Source organism: Umbelopsis ramanniana (assembly GCF_025399195.1).
Source record: "Umbelopsis ramanniana AG unplaced genomic scaffold K450scaffold_50, whole genome shotgun sequence".
In the NCBI taxonomy this organism is placed as follows: domain Eukaryota; kingdom Fungi; phylum Mucoromycota; class Umbelopsidomycetes; order Umbelopsidales; family Umbelopsidaceae; genus Umbelopsis; species Umbelopsis ramanniana.
The window spans coordinates 122,943-136,901 of NW_026252136.1; the positions used below are offsets into that span (position 1 = coordinate 122,943).

General features: G+C 44.1%; 6 protein-coding genes across 6 annotated transcripts; 1 reads left to right on the forward strand and 5 right to left on the reverse strand.

The window, feature by feature from the left end:
• Positions 1-110: 110 nt before the first annotated feature.
• On the reverse strand, positions 111-2,406 carry K450DRAFT_191300 (uncharacterized protein). Its single transcript, XM_051584452.1, has 5 exons — positions 1,987-2,406; positions 1,704-1,909; positions 1,241-1,625; positions 912-1,177; positions 111-832 (listed from the first exon to the last, which is right to left on the reverse strand). The coding sequence occupies exons 1-5, from the start codon at positions 2,354-2,356 to the stop codon at positions 335-337; spliced, it is 1,725 nt and encodes a 574-aa protein (XP_051442415.1). The 5' UTR covers positions 2,357-2,406; the 3' UTR covers positions 111-334.
• Positions 2,407-4,378: 1,972 nt separating this feature from the next.
• K450DRAFT_159284 (uncharacterized protein) lies at positions 4,379-4,765 on the reverse strand (the record flags this gene model as incomplete). The annotated part of the gene is made up of 1 exon (XM_051583996.1): positions 4,379-4,765. A coding segment is annotated over one exon (387 nt), but the record flags the coding sequence as incomplete, so codon positions are not given.
• A 386-nt stretch (positions 4,766-5,151) lies between these two features.
• On the reverse strand, positions 5,152-6,862 carry K450DRAFT_252311 (uncharacterized protein). The gene is made up of 2 exons (XM_051590861.1): positions 6,236-6,862; positions 5,152-6,164 (listed from the first exon to the last, which is right to left on the reverse strand). Exons 1-2 carry the CDS (start codon positions 6,702-6,704, stop codon positions 5,458-5,460), a joined length of 1,176 nt encoding a protein of 391 aa, XP_051442417.1. The 5' UTR covers positions 6,705-6,862; the 3' UTR covers positions 5,152-5,457.
• A 1,999-nt stretch (positions 6,863-8,861) lies between these two features.
• Positions 8,862-10,905, forward strand: K450DRAFT_252319 (uncharacterized protein). The gene is made up of 4 exons (XM_051590862.1): positions 8,862-9,076; positions 9,158-9,200; positions 9,282-9,364; positions 9,583-10,905. Exons 1-4 carry the CDS (start codon positions 8,879-8,881, stop codon positions 10,783-10,785), a joined length of 1,527 nt encoding a protein of 508 aa, XP_051442418.1. The 5' UTR covers positions 8,862-8,878; the 3' UTR covers positions 10,786-10,905.
• Positions 10,825-11,856, reverse strand: K450DRAFT_252324 (uncharacterized protein). Its single transcript, XM_051590863.1, has one exon. It carries the CDS (start codon positions 11,698-11,700, stop codon positions 11,026-11,028), a length of 675 nt encoding a protein of 224 aa, XP_051442419.1. The 5' UTR covers positions 11,701-11,856; the 3' UTR covers positions 10,825-11,025.
• K450DRAFT_252325 (uncharacterized protein) lies at positions 11,796-13,668 on the reverse strand. The gene is made up of 4 exons (XM_051590864.1): positions 13,195-13,668; positions 12,893-13,105; positions 12,608-12,823; positions 11,796-12,538 (listed from the first exon to the last, which is right to left on the reverse strand). Exons 1-4 carry the CDS (start codon positions 13,599-13,601, stop codon positions 12,013-12,015), a joined length of 1,362 nt encoding a protein of 453 aa, XP_051442420.1. The 5' UTR covers positions 13,602-13,668; the 3' UTR covers positions 11,796-12,012.
• Positions 13,669-13,959: the final 291 nt, after the last annotated feature.

The window sequence follows — 13,959 nt, forward strand, 5'->3', positions numbered from 1 at the left end:
GCACGCATAATACTGTTTAAAAAATATTGGATGGAAGTAATGATTAATATGGCTAATCTTATAACAACTTGGGAAAAAAAAGTCTTCTCTACGTTCAGCAGGTGCGCTTTCTGCTGATATCACGAACGTTAATAGGTTCGTATCTATTTATACAATATGATACAGTGGTTTGAGGAAATACAGTCTCTTTCAGACGTCGTCAACCTCGGCCATCATATGCTGCCTCTCGTAACCCTCGCCTCCACGCTTCCAGAAAATAATACGGTGCCATGGGAGGCAACCACATCGCTTCTGGCAGTTTAATTTCGAAACAAGTCCTGTAAAAGCCCAAACGTCAACATACCTCCATAATGGATACGCAATTCAGCGAATATAGCTTACCATCCCAAAATTGTCCAACTTGCTCCCCATATTTGACGCGAACAAGCCAGAATGGTATAGCAAGAGCAGTGAAGCCTAATGCAGCAAAACTTTCCATCGGCGCCTCCACAAACGGCATCACGAATAGAAACAGAGCTACTATACAGAACAAGACTGGAGTCGAGAGCCACACCTTGTAGGGACGCTTGAGTTCTGGTTCCTTGAAACGCAATACAATCAGGGCAAGTACGGCCAAAAAATAGAACAGCCAGGCGCAAACAGAATAGAAATTGACGAGCGTTTTGAAAGAGCCGGGAATGATCATGATCATGGACAAAATAGCCAAGAGAACGATAGCTGTCTGAGGTGTCTGTCGTTTTGAGCTGACTTTACCGAAGAATGCTGGTATATGGCCCTGTTTTGCCGACACAAAGACAATTCTTGAGCTAGTAAAGACGGTAGCGTTGGCCGTCTGTCAAATTGTTAGTATGACGTTAGGGAAAAACGAAACATCCTTCGCCAGAGACTGATGATCATCATAAAATGCTTACCCCGAAGCAGGAAAGAGCAACACATAAGGCAAATAAAATTCCTCCTGCGGTCCCAAACAACTTCTTTCCAAAGTCCATAGCGACGGTGTTGGTATGCGCAACGACGTTAGAGGGTAGCACGGCCAAATAAGCAATATTTGAGAATAAATAGAACATAATGACTGTTGGTATACCAATGAAGATGACCCTAGGAAGATCTCTATTTGGGTCTTTCATTTCTCCGCTAACATAATTGAGGTTATTCCAGCCATCGTAAGCCCAAAGACCTAAAGATGCAGAGAGGTAAGAATGCAATATGTAATGCTCCGCCATTTTTCTCCTGTAATTACCTGAGTAAAGTGCTAGTGTATATTGACCAAAGGACACTTCATTGTACCCAGCAAATAAGTCACCGTCAAAACTGTGACTTCCTCGACTACCATCTCTTGCCAAAATAACCAGCCCAACAATAGCAATGACAGTTGCAGCAAGAACTTTGAGTACAGTGAGAATATCCTGGGCTCGTATTCCCGCTTTGACGGACAGGGCATTGATGACAGACACTAGTACAACGCATAGCATAGCGATTAACTTTGGTAAATACGGAGGAATGACGGAGTCGGCAAGTTCAGCTGCAGCGTCCGAGTCGTGTGGCGTAGAAAAGAAGTAAGTGTGAAAGACGATTCGGGAGACGTATTCGCCAAAGATGACACTAACGATGGCCACGCTTCCAGGCTGGATTAAATGCAGTCAAAACAATAGCATCAGATATGTGTCCATCAAGTGCCATGAACAAGGTGAAGATGAACGCACCTTTTGAACGAAAATGTTGACAAACTCGAACACAAACGATACCAGGCTTCCAAATGCTCTGTTCAAATAAACTGTCTCTCCACCATTCATCGGAAGCATAGAGCCTAACTCTGCGTAGCAAAGAGCACCAACCATGGCAATAATGCCAGATACAAGCCATACGACCAGGGAGGTGCCTGGGGCCCCTACTGATTCAAGGACAGGGCCTACCGGGAACAATAGATGCATTAGCACAAACAAGTTGATTTGCCGAGAATTTGTCATATGAAAATGATTCTCCTACCTGGAGAACTGAAGAGACCACTTCCAATCATAGAGCCAATAACAAGAGCGAGACCATTGACTAACGAGACTTTTTTTTGCAGATCAGGTCCTCGAGCTTGACTTAGCGACAGAGGGATCATGGGTATGGAGTCGAGTGAAAAGAGCGAGACAGTGGATGGATCACGATGATGAGCACCGGGCAACAAATCTTGTTCATCGCCTGATCTTTCATCGTCGTCTGATTGAGGCGAAGTAGAGTGATGCAAAAAAGTATCGAGTTCATGGGAATCATAAGGCTCCAATTCGCCTGGCCCGTCGAGCTCAAAAGCCTCGTCCAAATCCTGAGCTTGCTGCCGTTCGTGCAACAATGAATAGCTCCTTGGTCGCATTCAGGCTGTTGAAGAGTGGAGAAGGGAAGGGTCTGGTATTGACTTCACAACGAAACGGCTGCAATCACGCTGACTTTGAACTTCTTCAATGAAATGGGTATTTTCAAATCTCCAATTTTGGGATGAAAGGCGATCGAGCCGCTGTCATTGCACGAGCTGAGGAATAGCCTGTTGTAAGCAGCATGTTCACGCCTTTAGCCCATCAAATGTCATGTCTCTCTTAGAATCTATGCTACTGGAAGATATCCATAATTGTTGAACACATTTCTGTTACATAACAAATGGGAATTTTTGTTTGTTCATCCTATTGGTATGTTGAAATTGATTTTATACATTATCCTTATTAAATTCTACATACATGTCTATGAGCGACTATCCACTATCTAGGTAAAGGAGCATTGTTTTCAACCCAAGCTTTCGCCTTGTGTAGGTCATCTTTCTCAGTCTGCACAGCTTTGATGCACCAATTCAGATCATATCGCTGTTTGACCATGTTGTACAAAGTTTCACCCAATGAACGAATATGAGCGGTGCTGTCGTCAACACACAAGTAAAGGATAGGTTGAGAAGTCTTGGAGCTGAGCTGTTGTTGCAAAGACTGAATCAGTGGTATGAGGATTTGCGCAGCCTCAGTTGGGTCTTTTGTTTCCCCGGTTGCCGTGGCACAAAACTGTGGATGCGCTCGATTAGATCGTTACCAACTTATCGGTTAAATCGTAGACAAACATACCTTATTCTTGCACGACATCCTTCCACAACCAGATGTGAGCTGCGAGTGATACTTGCGTGCCACCCTTTGGATTAATTTGATATTTCCGGGGTCGTTGGAGGAGACCCAGAATGGACCGAAACAATTTTGGCATAGCTTCAATACATTGTTCGCAGCAGGACGCACACAGTTTACATTGCTACAGTGCGGTGGTAGCGTTCTTGCCTGTCTTTCTATTTGATGAACCTTAGCATGGACTTGGATATCTTTGATGGGTATCTGCTTATGGCATTTTTGGCATTCGATCGTTCGTGAGCCACAGTAGCTTTCGTGCCCGTGAAGCCCTAAAAGCTTGTCGTGAGCGGTACTCGGTGCACCTTCCTGCGGAACAAGGTTCTGAATAAAAACAAGTGGTTAGTGCCAAATGCTCAAAAATAAATGGGAGGTTTTTAGCGCAATACTTACATGGCAAAACCGACAAATGATCAACTTTTGGTAACATTCCGTTCTTCGATGTTTGGATAAATCAATAATGGAGTCACACTTGAATTCGCCACATACACACTCTCGTTCTTGATGGAAGTAGGCTTGGTGCTTAGGTTTATCCGCAACTACGCCGCAGTAATCGCACTTGTCGCAGTGCCAATGGTTATCCAGTTCTTCGCTGCCTTTCTTGAACACGGCTCCACACCCCCAGGGACATCGAACATTATTCCTAAAACAAAACCGTTCGTGGAGTGGCAACGTCCTTTGGGGTACCCAAGACCCGCAATTCTCGCATTCAACACTGTCTTCTGTATTTTTGTCTACTTCCATTTGATTGCTACTTGTATGTAATGCCGGTCGTAGACTGAGCTTGAATTTCGAATCCGCATCAGGATCTGCTCCATGAACACCTATGTACAGCGTGTCTTTTGCCTGTAATTCACTTGCCCGGATTGTAATGGATTTTTCTTCCTTTGACGTCAAATCTGACCATTCGTGAAAAGAAAGCACAGGTTTCTTTTCAGTGTCCGCGACTATGTCTGTGGAGTATGCCAAAAGAAAACAATTAGAAATACATTGACTCCATAGCCGACCATACTACATCGCTACTTACCAGTATTGCCCTGTGTTGTTAATAAAACTAACTCCAAGTCTGAATTCACACCGTCCAATTTGAGGTGGAAATACACGTATTGATCCGCCGCAGCTTGTCCGTCAATTGATTGTCCGAGATTAAGAGGTTGGTCGGTAGCCTGTGACGATGCCAAAATACTGGATGTCTGGGGATTTCTGTCATGAGCCAAAGTAGTGCCTTGTTCAAGGGGCTCAATATCAATCTCTATATCTGTATCTGTAACGCATACAGCTTTCTCCGGCTTGAGGTCGTCGACCAAGAATTCGTAACGGTTACTACCGTACTTGATGTTGAGTATTTCGCCGGCTGTCAAAGTGTTGTAATTTGCTCTCAAGTACGATTCGAGGGCGGCTCGATAATCCATAATCTCTTTGTAGTCAGCTGAAATGGGCCGTAGCCTTGCCCATTGGCCCTTTGGAAGTTCCTTCAACCGTAAAGCAATGGTATCCCCTGTCTCCAGATTCAGCGATCGTTGCATCCACAGCGGCATATGCACCAATCCTTCTTCCGCCGAGAATTCCTTTACTCCTCCATAAGTGAGATTTCTTGCCTTGACATTGCGGATCTCAAATGTGATCGGAGACGGCAGGCCTGAGGTTTGGCTTATGTCATTGGATGCATTAGTCATGTTGCCATATTCAAAGGCATTAGCAGACGATTGGGACAATAAACTTTCTAGCGCCGATGCAGGGAGTAGTAGCTTATCGCCGTCGTCCAGCTTGTTCATTGGGACTCCAAGTTTAAAGGCTTGCGTCCACATGGTGTATAAAGAGATCGAAGTGAATAATACAAAAAGGTCCACGCAATCAATGGGGAGGATTGATAAAAAGAAACTCAGCCAGTGGAGTGTGGCTGGAAATGGCTGGAAATTTCCAATTTGGCGTGCGTGATCTTGCTTATTGATGCTTTCCTTGTAGAACCTTCTTTGGCTGTTATCATTGACTCTGATGCAATCAAGGAAGTTTTCGGCTGGATTTCATAGGATTTATTCGTCTCATAATTGTAGCGCCATAGACTGGCCCAGTAAAATAAGAGAGCTAATAGATACAGTACATATGAACCGCATTCGGTCATCTGGGGGGGAAAAAAGCAAAAAGGACCCCTATCTAAGTATTTACAAGAAAAAAGTAAAAGAGGGAAAAATCAAATGGAAACGAGTTATCAACAGACAGAATTATACAAGTAGTAACCATTGGTATCATAGGGTTAGCGTATGCGATTGGACCAATGGTAGAGAGGGGATATCGATGGCATCGCCGTAGGTAACAGATGTTAGCCTTGAGGACGAGAACGCGGTTGGAAACGAGGCTCTATAGATTGACGAAGTTGTTCCTGAAGGAAAGCATATTGTACAGGGTTATCTTCTTCATTCATCTTCATGTGGACCTTAACAAAGTGTCTTTTGCAGTCATTCTTTCTAGGAAAGGCACGATCACATATGCGACACTGCCAAGGCTTGGGCCGGTTAGGGTTATGGCGTCCTTGATGTTCGCGTAAATTGTTCGGCCGAGCAGAGGTATAATCACAGTCTTTGCATTTGTATCGACGTTTGCCATATTGGTCAGCGTATGAGTAGAGGTCGGGCGATGGTTTGCGGATCTTTCCGGACGAACCAGCGCGGGTCAAGGAATATCCACTGCGTTCGAGGGATGTTGATATTGTGGCAGGCGAAAGGGATGGCTGAGCCGGGCTACTAAATGTGGAAGCAGTAAAATCACTGAATTGCGGTGACGAGGCTGAAAGATGCGAGGAACACTCCGACATTGGGCTAGTATTGGCCATTGTACCACCTGATGTGGCTGGAAACAACGCTGACAATAGAGAGCGACTTGATTTAACCTGAGGCTCGGGTTGGAAATCACTTGGAGGGATCAAGTGTGCGTTAAAGGGTGATGGTACGTCATCTTTTCCACCAAGAACGTCGGCAAAGTTGAAGTCATCGCCAAAGAAAGCTTCTTGCTGGCAAAAATTTCCATCCACTGGAAAAAGGCGGGGGTTGATTAGCAACGTGCAAATATATAGTTGGGTTGTCTGGAAATGAGTCCATTACCTGTTTCTGACATGTCTTGGTAATGTTGCTGCATAGCGGCGTGCAAATAACTCCCATTGTCATTATAAGCAGCATTGTGTGGTGTCTCGGTAAAACTGGCCTCACTGATAGAGCTGTAGGAATCAGGGTAGGAGTTTTCAGAAAGATAGAAGCTGCTCAGATAAGCACGCGATGTAGCCAAAGGTTCGGAGTCGGAATGGCCATGTGCAGGCATAAAGTTCATATACCCTGCATGATGAGCTGGAGTGATTTCGATATGAGGTGAGGTGATACTTGAATAATCCAAGCGCTGGTCATCCATATCTTCAGGGTATGCAGAGTGGTCAAGAGTGGAAGGGCCCATAGTGTTGGAAGGTAAGTTTACAATTCGAGGATAGAGAGCTTGCTGGTCTGACGGCTGAGGAGCTGAAGACCCGAATACTTGCTGTATAAAAGCACCAATGGAGTAGTTGGCAAAAGGGATGGTCATTATTTAAAAAAGATGGATGCCGCACCTATAGTTTCAATATAGCCAATCAAAAGATAATAGAAAAATGGAAGAATAACGTAGAAGTTGAAATGGAAGACAAGCGAGAGAGATAAAAAAAAATCAACCAAGAAGGGTTGAGGGACGAAAAATGAGTCAAGATGGAGTTTTCTTTATATGCGAACGGGAAAAGAGTTTAATCACAAATGAGGCTTTTTGCGCAGCTTTGTTGCAAGGCACTCAAATCATGCGATCTTGTGTGATAAAATTGTTGTTAGTTGGAAAATGGCCCCCCGCAATCCACGTACTCAAATATGGATAATCATTTTATTATCTTTATGATACCCGAACAGAAAAGAAAATGTACTCTCATCAGAGTTATACCCTCATAAGATACCCTGCCTCTCCATTTATCTATTTAGAAAATGTGCACTCATCATTTTATTCCAATCATCCAGGCCTGTAAGCAAGCAGCCTTATCTCGCAGACCAATGGGCATAGTGATGGGTCCATACACGTTAGCTGGGACAAACACGCTAGTTGGTACACCTCTGGCATACCTTGTAGAATCGTGGCTGAGTTGACTATCCACATGACATAATGCGATGATTTATGCACAAGAAAACGTTCCATAGAAAAGACCCTCCTCATGAAATTAACCGAAGCATTGAACGTTCAGAAGCATAGAAGTTTTGGATAACTGCGGTGGAGTTTTATCTGACAGAACTAGTATCGAACCGTGTTTGCAAGCCTGTATTTCCCCTTTTACCTATACCTTTACCCATACAGGTTTAAGTTCGACTGACTGACCAAATGGGGGGTCATCAAGTGAATGATGCGGTTACATCCGTGCTTTCCGTTTCCTGGTCACCCACAACATCACACCTAGTGGAGATCTCTTCTGCATCCCACCTCTTATATGAAGAATTGCAAACAAACACGCTCCTTTCAATCGACATGGATGGGTGTTACTGATACAGACGTTTTCACGATAAAGGGCATGTGGTTCCCACAACATGATTTGCTGGGTTACTATCAGGATAATAAATCAAAGCCAGTCGCATGTGGTTTGAAGATTTTTTGGCATCCAACTCCACAGACCCGGCCGGGAACGGTCAATTTCATTTTCGAGATTGCAGCCGGGCTGGAGGAAGAAATCCTATTGGATAAAACGGAGCCATTGCGAAGGAAGCCAGCAGACAACAAATGCTCAGTACCAGGACGTATACACCCTATAATTGGAGATTAGAGCCAAAGTCAATTAGCGTGGAGTAAGAAATCACGTAATATGCTGAAAGGAACGTTCGACTCTGAAGCATGAAAAACGCTGAGCACATGTATTCCGTTATGGAAGGCAATGTGCGTTTGGCAAATATAGCAAAATTGTGCTACGAACCTACAACAGAGCACATGGGAGATGTATTCGCTACCTTTCAAGGTACTTACCTGAGTGCCACAACGCTAGAAAACCAAATTGTTTCTTCGTTTACATGCCTCGTGACCATGTCCGATATGCCATTGCTGCTGGCGTTACATTTTACACCGGCAAACACTTTCCATTTTGAGAGGACGTGGAGGAGATCGATGATATCGTGTCCGTCTATGGAACATTGAGGCTGATCATTCTTTGGCCACTTCACCAAAACATTGATATTCGTACAGCGTTGTGTCGTTGATACCGATAAATGGTGGTCGATTGATCCAGATCATGATCCAAGGAAGAAAGCTGTGCTGCGGTTCAGGTCATTTAGGGCTGCGTATGACGGCGGTTGATTCCTACGGATAAATTTTTCGGAGGGTCATGGGACAAAGAAGAATGCCCAATTTTCAAGTTTCTTTTTCTCGGTGATCCAAATATGGTGAACGCATTATTGATTGGCAAGTGAGTTGAAGGTAACTTGGTATCAAAAATTGAATGATAGTTTCGGCTAGAGAAATGAGACAGATTTGTATCCGGGTATAGTACACTACAAGCTATCAATGTGGGCTCATTAAAAACGTAAAATATTTCAAAATATTGACACTCAATTACGGGAGCGCATACTGGTTTGAAGCTGACGACATCAAATCGAATGATGTTTTTGATCATGGAAATGTGACTGGCAACAATTTGGAAATTTATGCAACTTGCGCGGGTGATTTCACACTCTTTAGTTTACACTTGTTTCCATAGAAAAATGACCAACAACAGCACTATTTCTAACACCCTCCAGTGGGTTTCCCAAATGGATGTGGACATTGAGCCCAAGGACGTTCGCAAGACCTCTATCATCTGTACCATCGGACCCAAGACCAACAGTGTTGAAAAGCTCACTGAGCTGATGGAGGCTGGTATGAATATCTGCCGTCTTAACTTCTCCCATGGCTCATACGAGGTAAGTTCTTTAGATCTATGAGAGTGTAATGCAAGGTGACCATCTTGCTGACGTGTTGTCATTTTCTTTACTGTTTTACAGTACCATCAGTCCGTTATTGACAACTGCCGCGCTGCTGCTGCTAGTAAGTTTTTTTAAAAAATTATATTATCGATAAGAAATTTACGGTGAAAACTCCACTGACTCCGCTTCCCAACTTTAATAGAGCGCCCAGAGTTCCCCGTTGGTATTGCTCTTGATACTAAGGGACCTGAAATTAGAACCGGTTTGATGAAGGATGGCATTGAGGTATGCAGACTATCACCATTTTTTGTTTGCTTTCTATATTTGTTGGGGCAAGGGATTTTTTTTTGGATCTGCCGGCCAGTTCAGCGGGAAATCTTGGGGGAGATATTTCCCGCTCAGGTTATCTAGATGAAACCATTTGGGACTGTGTTCAGATGAAAGACTTCGATTGTGGCCCCCCCAAATTTTAACTCAACAACTGCTAACGTTTTGCATTGCAGCTTCCTATCTCAGCCGGTCATGAACTCATCATCACTACCGATGACAAGTATGCCGAAGCTTCTGACGAACAGTACATGTATGTCGACTACAAGAACTTGCCCAAGGTCACTGAAGTTGGCAAGCTCATCTATGTTGACGACGGTGTTTTGTCATTCGAGGTCCTCGAGACTGCTGACACCTATGTCAAGGCTCGTGCCATCAACAACGGCAAGCTCTGCTCCAAGAAGGGTGTCAATCTTCCCAAGACTCCCGTTGATTTGCCTGCTTTGTCGGAGAAGGATAAGGCTGACTTGCGATTTGGTGTCCAAAATGGCGTTGATATGATCTTTGCCTCTTTCATCCGTACTGCTCAAGATGTCAAGGATATCCGCAAGGTCCTCGGTGAAGATGGCCAAAACATCAAGATTATCTGCAAGATCGAAAACCATCAAGGTTGTCTTAACTTCGACGAGATTCTCGCCGAAACTGATGGTATCATGATTGCTCGTGGTGATATGGGTATCGAAATTCCTTGCGAACGCGTCTTCATTGCCCAAAAGATGATGATTGCCAAGTGCAACCTTGCTGGAAAGCCTGTTGCTTGTGCCACTCAAATGCTCGAGTCCATGACCTACAACCCCCGCCCTACTCGTGCTGAAGTGTCTGATGTTGCCAATGCTGTTCTTGACGGTGCTGATTTGGTCATGCTTTCAGGTGAAACTGCCAAGGGTAACTACCCCATTGAGGCTGTTACCACCATGGCCGCTACATGCGTTCTTGCTGAGTCTGTTGTATCATATCCCGTCTTGTTCAACGAGATCCGTGGCCTTGCTGTCCGTCCTACTGAGACCACCGAGACCATTGGCTCTGCTGCTGTCGCTGCTGCCATGGAACAAAACGCTGGCGCTATCATTGTCCTCTCTACCTCTGGTAGCACTGCCCGATATGTCTCCAAATACCGCCCATCCATGCCCATCATCCTCGTCACCCGCAATGAGCAAACTGCCCGTCAATCACATCTTCACCGTGGTATCTTCCCATTCGTCTACAGAGGCGATAAGGATGCCAACTGGCAAATCGATGTTGAAGCTCGTATCCGACACGGTATTGAGCAGGGTAAGAAGAATGGTTTGTTGCGCTCCAACGAGCCCATTGTCATCGTCCAAGGCTGGAAGGGTGGTCTCGGCAACACCAACACCATTCGTGTCTTGATCGCTCCTTAAATCTGCTTAGAAAGTCCCGTATTTTGTTAGCTCGTCTAAAGAATTGTGTAAATAGTCTGAATCCCTGGTCCATTCAAGGGTACGTAGACAGTGTTAGACATTATTAAATATATTGCGCTGCTGAGGTAGCTCAGAACATAGGCATAATCGTTGGCAAAAAAAAAATGTAGTGGATATGTAATGGGGTTTTTAATGCATTTAATGTAAATGAAAGAAATGTATTTTTCGACGTAGCAGCACTTATTGGCTGATTCTCTCCTGATAAGCAGACCAGCCAGCTTCCTGGTAACGGCGACCTTCTGCTTGGACATCACGACCCTTACCGTAGATACCGCGACCAACGATAATCAAATCACATCCACTTTCAACGATGACTTGTCGAGGTGTGCGATATTGTTGGCCAAGTCCATCTCCAGTAACATCAAGACCAATACCAGGAGACATGGCGATGAAGTCTTCGTCGGGGTGCTCATTAATGCAACGCTGAGTGATGAATCCCATGACGAAATCTTGGTTCCTTCGGGCCATTTCGATAGTCTGAGTGGTGTATTCACCATAGGTCAAAGCACCCTTGCTTGACATCTCTGCGAGAAGAAGTAGACCACGACCCAATGGAAGACCGACTTCCTTCAACCCAGTAATGATTCCTTCTCCAGGAACACCATGGGCATTCGTGATATCAGACCAAGAGGCGATGCGATAGATTCCGTTGCCATATTGATGTTTGACGGTGTTGCCAATGTCTGCAAACTTTCGGTCCTCGAAGATCATAAAATCATGCTTCTTCGCCAATACCAACAGCTGCTCGATCAAATCTTGATCAAAGTCATCCACAATGTCAATATGAGTCTGGAACAAGCGCATCAGCGATTGTGTAAAAAAGATAATAAGATACAATTGTGCGTTAATCAGCATATTCTACTGACCTTGAGAAGGCAGAGGTAAGGTCCAACTTTGTCAGCGATGTCTAGCAATTCCTTTTTCGTGGTGACATCAAGAGCCAATGAAAGATTGGTCTTCTTTTTTTCCATAAGGCTGAGAAGTCTTTTAGCGCAAGCATTGGGGTGCTTGGCAGCACGTTCGCCATATGTCATTTTGTTTGTTGGATGAACCATTGTGGACGAGAATGTGTAAGTTATTTGAATGGAGATCTATGATATTTTTTTTTTTATTTCCCGTGATGAAAAAAAAAATCTATGGCTAACATTTTTTTGCAATTCCGATGGATCAGTCGTGGTTTCCGTCCTTTGGCATCATCAGCTCAAACTCTTCAATATCTTCATTGATGCGTGGAAGTATGACCTGTGAACGCTTCACCCATTCGCTTTCAAGTCTGAAAAATACCCAAATCCATCTTCTGAAGATTTCAAGAAATTCCATGATGATAATGCTGCCTTCAAGTTGCTTGATAGACAAATGAGAGCTTAGTTTCAGACTCCAGGTTGTACGGAGTACAAAGTCAATCAGCATAGCACCGACATACAAAATTCGATGTGAAAAATGAAGGTGCCGTCGAAACCGGAGTAAGGGTGGTTGATGGACTGTGGGAGAAAATAAGGATGATATGAACACCTTGATTTCTCTAAATAATGAAGTTGGAATTGGTGTCGTTGATCGGCGTGGTGAATGGCTGGCGATTCCATTGGCTTGGCCGACAGAGTCATTGGCGGTAAAGGTCAAGGACACGAGATTCCAATCCATGGATACATCCCAAATGAAGGAGTACGTCGAATTGATGAAGACAAAGAACATCCTAGATGGCAAGAAATAGTGAGCCACTTATCACTGCCGCATGTAAAGTTTAAAATACTTTGATACTGACCATAAACGAAATAAGCCTGTATCGCCTATCCACCAAGTATCCGGAAGGTCTCCAAATTCGTCAATCCTTTTGGCAGCAATTTTTTGCGTTGCTGATAACATTATTACCGGGAATGCAGATGCATATTTACAAGCATTAAGTAGGTGTCGCTGAGTCTTGCGGTCTGATTCTAGGTATTCGAAGATGCATTGTTTAAATCGAATGATATAAGGAAGACTAGTGCAAGATGGTGTTAGTATGGTTTTTTTTCAAAGACTTATATAATAATATCGTGCTAATACGTACCTGGTCATCACAGGGCCCATAATGTCTCGATAACATCCACTTTGATGCTCTACAACGAGATAATCCACTATGCCCTTGTTGACGATGAGAGCGCACCCCGTTGCCCACAGATCACCGAATACATTGGCAAAGCTGGTCATGATATCAGCCAAGACAACGTCTGAGAAATAGACTGTTGCAAGTACATTAAATGAAAATAGTCGGAGCATCGATCTTATCCAATGCGGTAAAAAAAATAAAATAGGGATTAGTCTAATCCATGTTACTTAAAACCTCATTCCTGTCAGAAAACAGCTAATCACCTTGAGAATCTGTGGCGCTCCTTGTAATAAAATACATGGCCAGGCCAAAATACAATAAGAGAACATAGTACGTAACACATCAAGGGCAGCCAGCTGCGAGTAACGTTGGTTGAGGTGGCCGCACCCAACACAAACTTCCAGAAGGCCCATAAGTTGATGGCGACGATGGTGGTAAGAAGAGTAGCGATGTTAAAGAGTGGAGTATATATATTTCTTGACTTGTCGTTATGACTTATTCCAAGTAAAGATGCCGTGTCGATGTGACATCTTTGCAAAATGAATAGATTGAAAGCCCAGCCCCATAAGCCAATGCAAAAGAGGACAATGGGACGATAAGTTGCAGGGAGAAGGCTGTATAACGAGGCGGAACCGACTGCTAGATCGGGTCCTTGAACATCAACGTCCATGGCGTGAAGGTAGCTATCACGATTAACCTTCACCGATGAATAAAGGGTAGTGGAGTTGCAGTAGCTTGGTTGGCTTGTCTCATTTCCACATCTGCAGTATGTGCCTGAGTTAGCAGTCACATCTGAATTTTGCCCGCCACAGCTCTCAATCCACATGCCTTGGCAAAGATACAGATCAGCTTCACTAGAGCAAACAGACGACCGTCAATTTTATGGAGAGTTTTTGCTACTACAAATCTATTTATGTGTATGCTATCAATCTATCGTTTTGCACTCGGTAAAATGGCGTCATTAGCATCCAACCTCATCTCACTAATACGACGAATTTTGCTGGTACGGCACTTACATTGTAATCAAG